The sequence below is a fragment of the Pyrus communis genome, chromosome 13 (genome assembly GCF_041283825.1).
Source record: "Pyrus communis isolate YQ-2024b chromosome 13, ASM4128382v1, whole genome shotgun sequence".
NCBI classification, from domain to species: Eukaryota; Viridiplantae; Streptophyta; class Magnoliopsida; order Rosales; family Rosaceae; genus Pyrus; species Pyrus communis.
The window spans coordinates 17,461,691-17,478,266 of NC_142577.1; the positions used below are offsets into that span (position 1 = coordinate 17,461,691).

Consider the following 16,576-nt stretch of genomic DNA (forward strand, 5'->3'; position numbering starts at 1 on the left):
TTAGAGGTATTTAATACAGTTTTTTATTGTTAGATTCTTGATCAAAGATCCAATGACCAAGATTTAAACCCAACAATATTGATCCATAGAATATACGAGATCACCATAATAAAATTTTCTTGGATGATGTATCGCAACCATTTGTAAAAATTAGAATGCTGTGGATTAAAATGAGGTCATACGTTATAATAGAGTGATCAAATTTTTACAAACTCTATGCATGAAATAACATTTTAGGGAGAAGAGGTTGGCGACAACTAATATGTTTTTCCAAGAACTTGACTCCAAATGGAAGTAGTAAGATGTCAAACTACATATAAATGTGGGAGTAAGCGTATGGCCTTTTAAGCACGAACAAATACTCCACATGAGGTTGTCCAATTGGCCGGAATCGATCAATGGAAATGTCGAAAAGTAAAGAAAAAAAGGTTCAATGATGTAGAGTATTCAACTTTATATTTTCTGGAGGCACCTAACCTAATTACTACCTTAAATTGTTCGAGAAATTTGTCGACATCTTTTTTGAATGTTGTACAGGATAAATTTTTCAGAATGTTTAATAATACAAGTAAAGGGACACTAAAAAAATGTCATATGTTCACTTGTATTATGACACACAATGTCACATCCCGGCCCGGGACGGATCACTTCCCGGGCCCGCTCCACCACCGTAGCACGATATTGTCCGCTTTGGTCTTACCATTCCCTCACGGTTTTGTTTTTGGGAACTCACGAGCAACTTCCCAGTGGGTCACCCATCATGGGATTGCTCTAGCCCCCTTCTCGCTTAACTTCGGAGTTCCTACGGAACCCGAAGCCAGTGAGCTCCCAAAAGGCCTCGTGCTAGGTAAAGATGAGAATATACATTTAAGGATCACTCCCCTAGGCGATGTGGGATTTCACACACAATGTACCAACTTGCGTTTCGAGTACATAAAAATATCTTGTCGGAGAGAGAGTTCTAAGCTTAACGTCTTTAATCAAGCAGTGAAAGTTAGGAGGATATGGAACTAAATGTGTGGATATCGAAATTTGGTAAAATAAATGTTCACTAACAAATTAAAATTTCAATATGTCAGGGCTTATGTGGCATGCACCAAACACTTCACTATTTTTATCTTACTTAGTTCAAGTTAAGCCAGTCCAGCTTAGTCCTCGAAGCTAATTTAGTTCGAGATAATCTGGTGTAACAAACGTACCCTTAAAAATTGTAAGATGACATTTTCAAAGTGGCAATAACAACTCCTATATGTATACAAAAATAATTGCATAAATTACAACTTTTCTTTTTATTTTTTTATGTGTGATTTTATAACTGAAAGTTGGTAAATAATGGAAATACCAAATGGAACTTGTAAGTTATTTAATAATGTTTTGTCCTACACGAATTTTTTTATTACAAGTTATATTTACACCAATTTACAACAACAAGAGAGAAGAGAATCTAAAACCGAAATGCAGTGTGTTAAGAAAAGATCATAACCATGATGACTACCCACCGCTTGCGTTGCACTTCAAACTTCTTCCCTCACTTAAAATCGCATGATAAAAGAACTAATGTTTCTTTGAATTAAAGACCTCTTAAATGTTAATTGAATTATCTTTTTTGATTCGAAGTCCTTATTGATATTTTATATTAGTTCTTATTATTATAATAAACTGCAATCGTTTCATTAAATAAATGACTCAAGAGCATATTTAATTCCATGGGGAAGGGTGCGCCACCATCAACAATTGGGATGGATCTTCGTTATCAAGCCCGCCCCTGGTGTGTATGTATATAAATAAAGAGGAGACAGACGTGCGCGGGAGCTAGGAACTAATTCATTAATATACAAAAGAAGTATATATTATTGGATTAATATATAATTTCTTCATATATAATTGACCAACACTTTAAATGCTTATTATTATTTTATTAGTCAAGGTTAACGGTAGGCTGATATCAACGTTTAATCTTATAACACAGATTGGTAGCCCATTCGACTGGATGGGAGGTAGTTTCAGTGGACGGGGAAATCTAACTAAAAGCAAGTTTTCATCAACTTAATAGTTAATATGATCAAATGTCTGCTGATTTTCTAAAAAAAAAAAAAAAAAAAAAAATACTAATTAAAGTATTTTAGATACCAACTCTTTTGATAAAGTGCTATTTTAAACTACTCTTAAGTAACGAGAAAATAGATATAAACTTTGGTGCAAGGAGCGGAATATAACTTAACCTACATCACATATGTCATCTAAGAAAAGTTGCAAGTGATCGGTTATCCTAATGATGATATAAAAATATGGATGAGGATCCTTTTCGGATTCTCTTTGTGAATCTTAAGGATCTTCATATCTTAACCGTTTATAGTAAATTGTGTGGTCAGTTTTCGTTCAGTACTGTTTGTGTTTATTTTTAAATAAAATAATTTAAAATAATTTCTGACCGCATGATGTACGATGAACGACTAGAATGTGCAGATCTTTAGAATCTCCACAATTAGAATCCGGATGGAATCCAAACCTGAGAAAAGTTCTAAGGACTCGTTTACTAATCCGTTATCAGAATGAGGGGAATTGAATTGAGGAGAAATTGGATTGAGGAGGAAACAGAATTAGATTCCTGTTAAAGTTGTTTACTAAACTAAACTGGAATCGGAATACAAATGATACTGGTTCCATATATATCGTTTACTAGTTCACTGGAATTGGAATTAAAATTAGCTTGATTACTAAATTGTCCTTGTTGAAAATAAATTATTTTTATGCTATAATTATTAAAAATTAAGTTTATCCATATAAAATTAAATTTATCTTTACAAACTTTATCTCGCTCCCATCTTATAATCCCCATCTTTTCTTCACCGACTTCCAGAGCACTCCCATAAAAGCAGATGCTTTAAACAGAGAAGGGCCTAGACCTAGTCCGAAGAAGGAAGAAGAGAAGTGAGAGTGAGGGGAACAAGTGAATCAACAAGCATCGCGGTTCGATTTGGATTTGCGAAGAGGGTGTTGGTGCAACGATGGCGCTGGCATTCGACGAGTACAGGCGGCCCTTCATAATACTGAGGGAGCAGGAGCAGAAGTCTCGATTCACATATTAACATATCCTTCAACTGCCTCCCATATTCACATGTCCTCCCACCTCCCCTGCCACCTCCCAATTTGGGTGAATTTGCAGAAGACTAATTGAGAGGGCAATTTAGAAACAAAAGTCTTATTCTTGGAGGACACCAATTCAAGGAATTCAATTACCACCTGTTACTAGAGAATCCGACTCCAAGAAATTCCGGAGTGTGATTCCAGAATTCATCTGGGTTCCACACGATTTTTTATCCCTCATATTAATAAACACTGGTGTAATCCGTAATCGGAATTTAATTCCGTTTTTTTATTTCCATTACCCTTAAGTAAACGCGCTCTAAGAAAAGTTGTATGGTGGATGCTGGATAATCTTTGAATCCTATATTAAAATGAAAACTAACGAAAAGTTCATAAAAACTTTAATTTTTAGTAAAAATAACAAAATAAATATGTAAATGAATAGTATCAAGAGTAATTTTTTAAATTAAAAATATTCTTAATATTAAAAATGAACAATATCAAAAATGTTTCATTAAAACTCTAATCCATGCATATTCGTATCGGTTTCGGATCTGCTGATGTCCCTCCGTCACATGTCATAATTTTTTCCAGTACTTATTTCGGCATTGCCAACAAATCATAATCAAAGTGATGCTGGCAGTCTGGCGGTCGTCCAACATGCTTTAACATATTGTGCAAAATATCTTTTTTATTTGGTTATCTAAACATTTTTCTTATTAGAAAGCGATAATTGACATTGACAATTCCCTACTTGAAATAAAGTATTGTATCATTTTACTTTTTTTTAATAACTTTGATATTACTTAAATTGGCATATGAAATTCATTTGTCCTTTCGGCTATAATACATAATTCAGCTGACTCACTGATTTGATTGGACTGATCCGCAAAATGCATGACGCACCCATCAACTACTCATCATAACTCTTGTTTTTATTGTCTCGATGGAATTCTAGAACCATCCCTATACTTATACGCACTGTCACAATTATCTTCCAGTAAAGTATTATATTACGCTTTAACGGAGTTCATCAAGTTTAGGTTAACGTAAATATGCATTTGATAGTAAAACATAACTTTAAGTATGAAAATGAAATAAAAAAATCTAAGGATTGTAAAATGCAAATTCACGATACTTGATAGTAGTAAAGTAAGAATTAGTAGGCCAAGGTCTTGTCACGTCATCAGTTAATAAAAAAAATTAAAATTTAAGTTAACGGAAGTATCAAAGTTGCAGAAAAATCAAATTTCAAATATAAAAGTTAGACAAAAAAAAATGTAGTAAAATTCAATTTTAGCAAAAGTTGATGGGTTGTAATTAGTAAAGTAGAGTTATCCTAAATAAATACGAGTAGTCAAAGTCAAACAAACATCTACAGAAATCAAAATTATCTTGTAATCGAATAAAATAACATATCGTATCATGCAGTGAGAATCTCCTATTTTTTTGTAAAGACATGACCTCCTCGTTAGAAATAGAACTAGAGGCGTCTCAATCTCTTCAAAGCTTAAACATATCACTCCTGCTCTGCCTCTGAGTTCCAGCAGGATGCAGCACCATGGTAAGCCAAAGCCAACGTCTCTCTCTCTCTCTCTCTCTCTCTCTCTCTCTCTCTCATATCAAACTCTGTAATTGATATATATATATATATATATATATATATATATATATGTTTTAAAAGGTGGAAATGGAAAAATCAACCTCACAGTACACATCTTGGCTGCGTCCTTTGTTGGGCTTCTGGCTGCTGCTGCTGCTGCCACGAGCAGTTATCGTCGGAAAAAGTCGTCTAAGGCGTTGAGAGCTCCAAACAATATCTTTCCACGGATAGAGAGGACGGAATCCGGCCGCGTTGGAAATATCGAAAGATTCTCCCATTATGTCGGTAAATTTCTAGAATGATACAGGAAAAACCTTGGGTTAAACTTCTTACACATTCTTACATTTTATTCCAAAACTAACCCTTTTCTTTAACTTTAGTCAATGAAATATGTTCAAAACTATCATGAACATATGTTAATATTTCTTTTCCAGAAAAAGAAAAATATATGCTTGTATTACTTTTCTAACTTGGTAAGAAGAATATGAACTTGGGATCTCGGTCGAGAAGTAAGTTGGAATACTAGTTGGTATTTATAACATGTATTAGTTGGTAGCTAATTAAACTCAAATAATACTAGGAAAATTAAATTTTGTAAATCAAATAACGTGAAATTGTAAATGTTAATGATTGAATTATGTGCTTATTTTTTATTGATGACACTATTTCTTTGCAAATTTAATTGAAAAAATTTGATCGTACTAAAATTATCCTAACTTTAGTTAGAAAGTTAACTTGTTTTTGAAAAGTCGTAAACCTAATTACTATTCAAAAACTATTAATTTTTTTTTTTGGGAAAAACAATAGATTTTATTGGAAGTTACGAAGGAACACGATCTTCAAAGCATCATGGCTAACTTTGGAGGCTCAAACCAACAAGAAGTAAAATCGGAAAATAAGGGCAACTTGGTCAGTCTGTATGCCACTAAGTTAATTTTTTTTTAATAGTATGAGAACAGAGTATTATTGAAAACAAAAAAAAAAAAAAAAAAAAAAAAAAAAGGGGTTACGCATGTTCTGCATGGGAAGAGAGATTAATTGAACATTTTAGTTAGCATTTCTGTTAGTTCATGAAAATAAGGGGGTCACTGAAGTTGACCCCTCTTGAAACCAAGTTAATATAACATTTTACATTTTAGTTTGTATTTTTCTATGTTTTCAACTTCTACAAGTTTTTTATATTACTGAATGAAAATTAATTTTTAACGTTGAGTCTTGTTGCTAACTTTTTCTTGCTAAAGTAGTAAATTTTATTTATTTTAAAGTGCTTAATTTTTGCTTGTTTATATGTGCAGCTAGGCAACTGGGAATTTTAGATGCAAATAAGTGCCCCCAGCTGTGCAAGTTAGCCTATGACTACTTGAGAAAAACGAAAGGGTGTGAAGATAACATCTACGAATATTTCGCTTCAGAAGCAGATCCAGATTCTCTCTACATAAATTTGATTGATGAATTTGATAGATGCATCCTTAGCTATTTTGCATTTCATTGGAGCCAAGCTACTATAATGATTAGTCAGGTATATATATTACCCAGAAAATTTAAAACATATTATTCAATACAAAAGTCCAGCTAGAATTTAAATGGCAATATAATATTTTATTCATCTGTCATTTTATCTTGCAGGTTTTGAATGTAGAGACCAAGAAGAAAACGAAGCTCAAAGACATGGTATTGGCAGCTACCAGGTTAATTCTCCCATTTAGTTAATTACCTAATAATCAAGAATAATTTTGCGTATTAGTTTAACTTAGACACATTTACTTCCCACTCATAATTTTTCTACCAACTCTCCTGAAATAGGACAGATATATATATATATATATATATATTTTTTTTTCCGAAAAAAGTGAAGGACATTATTTTGTATAATGCACAACTTTACTTGTTTATCATAATTGTATTGTTCATGACGAATGATATGGCAACCCCTGGCAGCTCCAAGGTTTTAAAAAACTCTAGCCGTTAGTCAAGTAGCAGGCAGGTACTTAGCGCCTAGGCGATCGAGGGCCTAGATAGTGTTTTTTTTTTTTTTTTTTTAACTATAACTAAATTTATTAACTGATATATAAATAAATGTCTACTTATACTTCAAAAATATATAACTGTATTGGAATACATAAATTGCAAAATAGAATGACATATCAATTGTAAAGTACTGTAACATATTGAAAACATGAGAAACAAACATATAATGATTGTTCATCCAAGTACCCAACAAGTATCCTAAAATTTATTGAAAAAATAAAATGAAAAATGGAAGTTATCTATTTTTTGTCTAAGTAAGAGTTGTAATCTATGCGGGTCTAGGCGGGCGCCTAGACCTGCCTATGCGCCCTTTCTTATTTTTTAAAAGTTTAGGAATTAATTGAGGCGATGGTCAACCGTTTAGTGCCTAATCAGAACTTAGGTGGAGATTTTTAGAACAATGAAAGCCTCACAAGATTCCTTATCTGTTATTGACAAAAGATATGGCAACCCTACAAGTTGATACGTGCACGTGGTGTTAAAAAACAAACTTTCACTATTTGCCAAAATGTCACAACATATACGAATTTAGTATGAAAAAGGACTTAGTTACATTTAATTTTATGAAACTCAAATCGTAGTCCACTTATGTCTCACTTTATCTAATTTTACTGTCAAAACTTGTTAATAAATTTGTCAAAACTGCTTACGTAGCACCAGAGTCGTGTTAATGCAAAATGACGCCTATGGCGAAAATGAGATGAGGCATTGCAAATTTAATACCTTATTATGATTTATTTTTTTTCCAAAAAATCTGAATTTGGGATGCATCATATTAGAGTTATGATAGTAAGAGTTTATTTTTCCTTATTTGAACAATGAATGATGAAAAATTTAAAATATATGATGAATATCGAGTCTTTACATCTACACATCCCGCATTTACCCGTATTTCATTAAATCTTGATCATTTTATTAACCTACTGTCATACATCAAATTTAAAATTTGACATGTATCCAGTTGAATAATTCCAACTTATCGCTCATAATGTAAAAAATAAAAAATAAAAACAAATGATTAAAAACAACTAGCTATTAGTTAGGGTTGGAAATGTTTATCACTCATAATGTAAAAAATAAAAAATAAAAACAAATGATTAAAAACAACTAGCTATTAGTTAGGGTTGGAAATGTAAAAGACAATTACTGTTCATTAAAGACAATTACCGTTCACTGAAAGAGATTCAATAGAAAATTACCCTAGAGCGCTTTTGATATGCTGGAGCTACTCTCATCCACCCATCACACACCATTGATGGCAACCCCGTATCCACTTGAATAATTCTAACTAATCGCTCATAATTTAAAAAAATAAAAATTAAATAAAAATTAAAAAAAAAAAAAATTAAAGACACCTATCATCCACCCATCACACCCCATTGATGGCAACCCGTATCCACTTGAATAATTCTAACTTATCGCTCATAATTTAAAAAAAAAAGAAAAAAAGAAAAAAAAATTAAAGACACCTATCATCCACCCATCACACCCCATTGATGGCAACCCCGTATCCACTTGAATAATTCCAACTGATCACTCATAATTTAAAAAAAAAAAAAAAAAAAAAAAAAAAGACGATTAAAAACACCTATTATCCACCCATCACACACACCCCATTGATGGCAACCCCACTATTTCAATTTCGAGTCCAATATGCTCCAGTTAGATTTAAAACCAAAGCAGGAAACATTGAGAGTTGCTGTTTCAAGTTGTGGATGAAATTCTCAATGTGACCAAGTGTTCAAAGGACTTGAGTAAAACATCACAGATTGACTTTCTGGTTGATACCAAGCAATTGGGGCTGAGAAGTCCAGAGAGTATGCTGAAAAACTGAACAAAGATGACCAAGGACTCGTTGATTTGCGTCCCTAATTACATTGCTTACTATGGTTGGGGGGGGGTGGGCCGTAGGTGTCTGCTAGGGTTGTGGGTGTTGTTAGCTGATATATTTATTCTTTATTGCTTCATTTTTCTTTACACTTCACAATAAATTTGGAGTTAATCAACTGGATATGTGAAACTTTAAAAGGGTTTCTGAGCTTTAATTCTTGAAAAAGATTAAAACGTAATAAAAATTTGGTGTTAGATTACATATTCATTTTAGTGCTAATTCAAATTCATATTATAACTTTGTTTTAATATTTTATGGTTATCTTATTAATCTCCACATTAAATTTTAAATTTATTATTGTACACATTTTAATTCTTTAATTTCGTTTAACTTCCTCTAATTAGTGCACCTAAACGTCCGTATCATAATTTATTTTTCTGAACTAGTGTATTGAAATGTCTATGCCTGAATATATGATAATGAATTGGTGGCACATAAGAAAATATGCAAAAACATAAGTGTACCAAAAAAATCCATATCTAAACATATTATACTAGCATACCAAAATGTCCGTACCTATATATTATACCAAACTAATGTATCGAAATGTCCATACCTAAACTAGTTTACCGAAATGTCTATACCTAAATATTTTGTAATGAATTAGTGACACATAAGAAAATATGCAAAAATATTAGTGTACCGAAAAGTCTACTAAAATATTTTCTTTATTATATAAGATACTTACCATAAATTGGTGATAAAAATGGCAACAAGTAAAGCTAATCGATTTGAATTTCAAATGATATTAAATTTTACAATATTTTATATAAAAAGTAATTCTGGACACCATAAAATTATTTTAAAAAAAGAAAAAAAAAAAAAAGAAGAAGAAGACATTAAATGCATATGCTAGCATTAAATACAATTTAGGGATTAAAAACAATTTTTAATCTTGTATAAGACATTTTTTCTAAACTTCATCTTATTTAAGGATTAAAATCTAGTTCTCTAAACTTTAAAATTTGACAGGTCATGTCTTAAGATGTCGTTGTATTAATAGAATGGTCAAGATTCAATGAAATGCAGGTAAATGCGAGATATGTAAATTTAGAGACTCAAGATCCATGTATAACAAGAGTATGAAGAAAATATGAAGCCTCATTTAAAGTGACGTCCAAGGCGCATGCCTTGTTCGCCTTGCCTTTGGACCGCCTATGTGTGGCATAGATGAGATACTATGAGACTTTTCACCGTTAAATCTTGTTCCTTGTATACTTGACCAAGATCTAATGGTTCAAATTTCACCATGTGTTAACATTGGAACAAGAAAAAAAAAAAAATCATTCTGTGAGGAGAATTTGAAACTAATGAGACTATTTATGTATTGGATGAATTTTGAATTGCTAATTATTTTATCTAATTTGGTGAGAATTTGCTTATTTTGTTTAACATATAGGAAGGAGAGATTTGAGAGGATCAAGAAGGAGCTAAAGATGACAAGGGTGTTCTCTACGCTGGTAGATGAAATGAAAGCCATCGGAAGCACTTCAATAAAGGGAGAATCACAATGTACGGACGTGATGAAGCCGGTGGCCCATAATGAGAGGAGTCCCGTGCTTCTTCTTATGGGTGGTGGAATGGGGGGTGGCAAAAGCACTGTCCTCAAAGATATTCTCAAAGAGTAATTTTCTTAAAGCTTGCGCCTTGTTTCATGTCTAAGATTGGGCGGAACAAGTTTTCTTCACGACTAAATGCATCTAGTACCTTCGACTTGGACAAACTATGTAAATTGACATCTATTTCTTCATTCCACATTTGTTAAACCTAATAAGTTATCCAAGTCAAACCAATCTTAGAGACTAAACGTGGCAATGAGGATCATTTAGTGATTAATGGAGTGTGCTAAGTGTGCATGTCCATGTTTGGCAGGTCATTCTGGTCTGGAGCAGCAGCAGATGCTGTGGTAGTAGAGGCAGATGCTTTCAAAGAGACAGACGTCCTTTACAGAGCCCTTAGCTCTAGAGGTCACCACAGTGACATGCTCCAAACTGCTGAGCTAGTAAATCTCTCGCATTTAATTAATTTTGTTTATCACAACATAACCTGGGAGACAATGACTTTAGATTTCTAATCTCCGATTAATTGCATAGCTAGATCTTAGGTTGTAAGTGCTCGAAATTAATACTTAAAACCTTAAGATCGAAGCTCTGAAAGACCATTCTATACCCTAACAATCAACCACGTCATTCAAGGGGATAAAAATTGAAAATTTTGAGCAAACTGTAAAACTGAGGTTTCTTCAAGGCGTCACGTAGTCCCTACGCAAAGAATTTCTACATTGTGTTATATATATGCACACATTTTGCATTATACCCTTACATAGTTTCACAAACGTCGTAACTGATGTCATTACAGTTGATCATGATAATTGATGTATTATGTACATGTCTGCCACATTCTGTGATGAGCTAAACTGATCTAAGAACGTGTTTTTGTAGCATTTTCAAATGGGTTAATTCCATCATAGAAGTTATCTAGTTGAATCAACTGACTGATTGATCATTGCAGGTGCACCAATCATCTACTGATGCTGCATCATCGCTTCTAGTGACTGCACTTAATGAAGGAAGGGATGTGATCATGGACGGCACTCTATCATGGATGCCCTTTGTTGAGCAGACAATAACCATGGCCCGGGATGTCCACAAATGCCGCTACAGAATGGGGGTCGGTTACAAGGTGGAGGAAGACGGCACCATTACTGAAAACTATTGGGAACGAGTGGACGATGGAGAGGATCATCAGGATCAGCAGAAGATAGATAATGGCGAGGAACCCAGGAGAAAACCCTACAGAATAGAGTTGGTTGGAGTGGTTTGTGATGCTTATTTAGCTGTTGTTAGAGGCATCAGAAGGGCAATCATGGTTGGGAGGGCAGTGAGGGTGAATTCGCAGTTGAAATCCCACAAGAGATTTGCTAGGGCATTTTATAGATACTGCCAGCTTGTTGATAATGCCAGGCTCTACTGCACCAATGCTATGGCTGGCCCTCCAATGGTAATTTTGGACTCTCCAACTATACTAACTACTCCAATGTTACAAAGACCACAATTTTAGATCACATTTTACGATGATGCACATGCATGTGTCAATTAACTTTTGGTTATTATTGTTATCAATCACCACATCGACGAGTTCATTTGGGAGTACTTTTGTAGGAAGCATTTATGCTCACAAAAAATGCTTTTATCATAAGGATGTAGAAGTACTTTTAACTAAGAAATACTTTTAACCTTTTTTTTTCAAGCACTGTCAAAAACACTTTTAACCTTTCTAAAAGTATCGTCCAATCGGCCATTTTTAGCTGATGTGATCTACTACTTGAATGATAAACACAAAAGTTCATATAATAGTTGATAAATTTTTGCTCAGACATATGCATAGCATGAAATTTATATACTTGGATTTGTGTGTAAAAATGCAGCTGATAGGATGGAAGGATGGAGACAACAATTTGCTAGTCGATCCGGAAGAGATAAATTGCTTGACAAACTTAAGCAGTTTAAACTCTGAGGCAGAATCCATATACGAGCTTTATATGCAGAACCCAAGCCTTATCCTCGAGCCTGGTTCCTTCTGGAGAGACATTGTCTTGTGCCCTTCAAGGCCAAGCCTTCGGCTGAAGCTGAAGGGTACCATTCAAAAAATTGAAATTTCATACACTGCTACCAATTAGGTTAACAGTGTTGAATCATCAACTTAATTCTTGTGTTAATTTCGTGTTTATTGAAAATTCTGTACATGCAAAAATGAATATATAATTCATTAATTGCCATCAATATCATGATAATTCTCTCGTCCAATATTAATTGCTTCTAATTAATAGCACCAAAAAAAATCAGAAATTACCAACCGAAGTTATAAACACAGACCTCATGAATGTACAGAAGAAACTTCTTTCATTTATTTAATTGCCAAATCGGATTAATGGCCCGTGGTGATATGATATTTGGAAGATAGTCTATGTAGTAAAAAAAAAAAAAAGGATTTAAACCCTTTTGGTGAAGATTATTAGCAATTTTAACACAAAAACAAAATTTCTATTAAATCTCAATTAAATGTAGGGATAAAAATGTTCAACCACACTTTTCTATCTGTTAGCCTTCTCTCTTCCTCTCTCTAATTGTACCTCCTCTCTCAGCTCTCTCTCCAAGCTTTCACACAAAACAAAAAAGGAGTTCAACTGTATCTCCGATTAACATTTGATCAAGGAAAATTAACAAAGTGCAATGAGTGTGTTTGGAAATTGTACTCACTCTAAGGCTCCTGCAGCTCCAAGTGCCATTCGAATTTCCAAACGAGGATTCCACGGGAGTTTCTTCTTGAGTTCATCATCTATGTGCAGAGCATCATGCAGTGAACCATTACTGCAATACTCGTAGATCAGAAGCCTTTGACCATGCTCTGCACAGTAACCCATAAGCTCGACAACATTAGCATACCAGGTCAAGAAACTCGTCATCTTTCTGCTGACTAGAAGCCCTCGTCCAATTTCTCTTGACTTCAAGTAGCTGCAAAAGTATCCCAAAAGATTAGTGTCAGTTTCTAAACTATTCTATGCATATAACAGAAACTGCTTGATCACATGAGATATAAGCACACAGGAAGAGAGAAGATTTTCATCTTGCATACAAAAGTACCCGAAAAAATATATTACATGATACATATCATATCATACCATATATTACATGTTGCAAATGGAGTGCAAAATTAACTACAAGCCATAGTATTAATGCAAAATAAATAGGAAATTGTTGTTGGCACTTCAAAAACTTAATTATGCACTCCAAACTTTTTAAATTTAGAAAGAAAAAAAAAAAACCTTATAAGGAGTGCACAATCAGATTTTATTTATTTTTGAAGTACCAATAGTTCCCTATAAATACACATATTAAATTGGAGACTACTTAAAGAAACACACAAAGAAGAAATAAGAGAGCTGGCTTAAACTTGGAGGGTTGCTTGGATATGACCACTTGAGTTTTATTGATATACAAAAATTACAAATGAGAGGTGTTTACAAGAGCGTTGTTTACAAAAAGAGCAATACAAAAGTACAAAGCACTTCAAAAAATTTCGTCCTTGAAAACCTCACAAATTATACTATATAAGTAGTCTCAAAACTCTCTAGACACATGTCATTTTAGTGGTGATGTTAATGTTGTTGCGAAATCTGTTTTTTCTTTTGTCATGAGATGGATTGAAAAAGTCGAACCGTTAATGGACCATTGCTGTCTTGTTGGTTCATGAAGAATTCTTAGGAGGCTTCTTCACGTAGGAAATTTCCTATAAATAAAAGAGAATTTTAACGAAAAACTTCAAGTATTATTCATTTTAACAAAAAATCACAATTTTACATTAAAAAATTAATCATGGTACTATTCAATTTACTATTTATTTTCTTATTATTGTTAAAACTAAAAATTTTTAAGCTCTTTTCATTAATTTTCTTTAACTAAAACCGATTAATTCTATTTTAGTTGATTTGTGCACCATGAACACAAAAACAAAAACAAATACAAAAAAACCCTAGTAAAATCATAGTAAAGTCCGAGTGCAACAGTTGCTAGCGTTTTAATTCGAAGCCCAATCAGTAGGCCCAATTCCAACCTCAGTCTAGGGCTAGACACAAAACCAGAGCCTCCACCACCCCAAATAGCTATTTATATAAATTCAGCTTGAAAGAAAAACCTCCTGCTTCCCGAAAACCCTAGCGGCAAGCACAGATCCGAAGTCCTCCAAGCTTCCCTCCCACCTCGCGTTTCCGATTCCGAAAGCTCCACCACCATGGTAGATCTCCGAATCCCCACTCTCTCTCTCTCTCTCTCTCTCTGAATCGCATCATTTCGCTGTTAATTTTTCTCCCCTAACTCTCTCTGTCTCTCTCTTTCTCTCTCTCTCTCTACCTTCTCTGGTATTTTTTTTTTCAGGCTGACGTTGAGACCGATGTTGCGGCGGCTGGAGTTCCGAAGAAGAGAACATTCAAGAAGTTCAGCTTCAGGGGCGTCGATTTGGATGCCCTTCTCGACATGTCCACTGATGAGCTCGTCAAGCTCTTCCCTGCCAGAGCTCGCAGAAGGTAATACACAAATGGATCGATACGATTTCTTGGTTTGGTTTTTTGGTGGATTTGTCAAATTGGGTTTGAATTGGATTTTATGGATTTGTTGTGGTTGGTAGGTTTCAGAGAGGTCTGAAGCGCAAGCCTATGGCTTTGATCAAGAAGCTCCGCAAAGCGGTAATCTTTCGGAATCCATCGGCTGAAATTGTTACAGATTTTCTGTTTAGATTTGGATTTTGTTTAGATGTGGTTGGCGATGCTTTACAGATCGAGTTGTGTTTTTTTATTATTGGGTTTCAGAGCGTTGTGATTTGAGTTGGCAAATTATCACTTAAACTTTTCGATGCATAGTAGATGATGCCAATGTTGATCTTGTGCTTGTTCTCCCTTGGTCAAGCTTGTGTTCTATGGACAGTATGCATCTAGTTTATGTCGGAATTTGATTAACCTCGAGTATGTGATTTGTGTTCTGGAAAATGGGGACCTGATATTCCTTTTGTTTATTTATTTTTAAAGTGCATACTTTGTTTTATTGTATAATAACACATGGGAATTTTGTGGATTGTCTCCCCTGTTCTGTTTTATTTCACTCACAGAAATAAGTTGGATTATCAAAATAATGTTGGAATGTAGAAGTCTCTACGTGCCTTAGAAGGCATAATAGATACGGGAAAGAGACCGCGGCAGGCCCCAACATAAGTTGTGATTCCTGAGTCCCTGCTGTTTAAAAACCCATTGTTGTCCTGTTGCTGGGTTTAGTTTGAGCTGTATTTTTATGGAGTCGAACTCTATAAGTTTTTGTGAACTTGTTTGAATGTTGCAACATATTGTTTTAGTGTCAGGATCAAGCATGTATCTCTTTCCGTCTTTGAGTTCTGTTGTCGATTGTCAAATGCTATCATGGATGGGGAAAATTTGGACCTAATGATTTTTTCTGTGCTTGCAACAGAAAAGGGAGGCACCACCTGGTGAGAAGCCAGAGCCAGTCCGTACTCACCTGCGTAACATGATTATAGTTCCAGAAATGATTGGAAGCATTATTGGAGTGTACAATGGTAAGACCTTCAATCAGGTTGAAATCAAGCCTGAGATGATCAGCCACTACCTTGCTGAGTTCTCAATCTCATACAAGCCTGTGAAGCACGGTAGACCTGGTATTGGTGCCACCCACTCTTCAAGGTTCATTCCTCTTAAGTGAGATAGTTTCCAGCAGCCTGGATGCCTGATCGTGTTATTTCTGTAAGACTTTGATAACGATCACATTTTTGCTCATTGCTGCTATTTGGTTTTGTTATATTTTGACCCTACCTTGATTACTCTTTAGATGGAATTTATATTTACAGTTGTGGTGCTTTGGATGCTCAGACTGAGATTAATAGATTTAAGTGTAGTTGAATTAATGCTTGTTCTCTTGAGTTGCAACCATGTCATTTTTCTATGCTTTCTCTTCCAGAAAGAATTTGTTTAGGTGGTCCATTTTCAATATTCCTGTGTCCCCAAGAAAGTCTACCCTTTGCGGGGTTTGGGTATGTTTTTCTCTTCCTGAAAGAGTTTGTTTTGACTGACGATTGACCCTATCTTTACCCAAAACCCGTAAAGGGTTGACTCTTACATTATTGTTTTAAAGGCTAACGAAAAGAAATATACGAAGGATCAGTTTAGATGCTGGAGAGTAAGAACATGAGGTGAAACCTGCTTGTAACTCGGTTAGAAAATGAGTACCATGCATTGGGTTTGTGACAATATGAAGCTGGTCATCCCTTGGTATACTTAGCTTTTGTCACCAGGCAACCAATTTTGAGAAACATCACGTTCTACACTTCGCACATTCCTAATTCAAGGTCTTGTCGTACATCGGAAGACTAGCCGAAATAGGATTTCTAGCCCATCCGAAATAGTGTTT

General features: G+C 34.3%; 2 protein-coding genes across 4 annotated transcripts; both read left to right on the forward strand.

The window, feature by feature from the left end:
- Positions 1-4,515: 4,515 nt before the first annotated feature.
- LOC137738068 (calmodulin calcium-dependent NAD kinase) lies at positions 4,516-12,415 on the forward strand. Of its 3 annotated transcripts, none has more exons than XM_068477671.2 (8): positions 4,516-4,651; positions 4,769-4,975; positions 5,986-6,209; positions 6,317-6,378; positions 10,009-10,233; positions 10,482-10,611; positions 11,121-11,609; positions 12,037-12,415. In XM_068477671.2, exons 1-8 carry the CDS (start codon positions 4,639-4,641, stop codon positions 12,286-12,288), a joined length of 1,602 nt encoding a protein of 533 aa, XP_068333772.2. In that variant the 5' UTR covers positions 4,516-4,638; the 3' UTR covers positions 12,289-12,415. The 3 variants fall into 3 exon arrangements, with proteins under 3 accessions (XP_068333772.2, XP_088539478.1, XP_088539479.1); XM_088683352.1 differs by having other exon boundaries at positions 4,520-4,651; positions 4,772-4,975; XM_088683353.1 differs by having other exon boundaries at positions 4,522-4,651; positions 4,799-4,975.
- Positions 12,416-14,245: 1,830 nt separating this feature from the next.
- LOC137736682 (small ribosomal subunit protein uS19x) lies at positions 14,246-16,073 on the forward strand. Its single transcript, XM_068475913.2, has 4 exons — positions 14,246-14,402; positions 14,543-14,691; positions 14,793-14,850; positions 15,623-16,073. Exons 1-4 carry the CDS (start codon positions 14,400-14,402, stop codon positions 15,869-15,871), a joined length of 459 nt encoding a protein of 152 aa, XP_068332014.1. The 5' UTR covers positions 14,246-14,399; the 3' UTR covers positions 15,872-16,073.
- Positions 16,074-16,576: the final 503 nt, after the last annotated feature.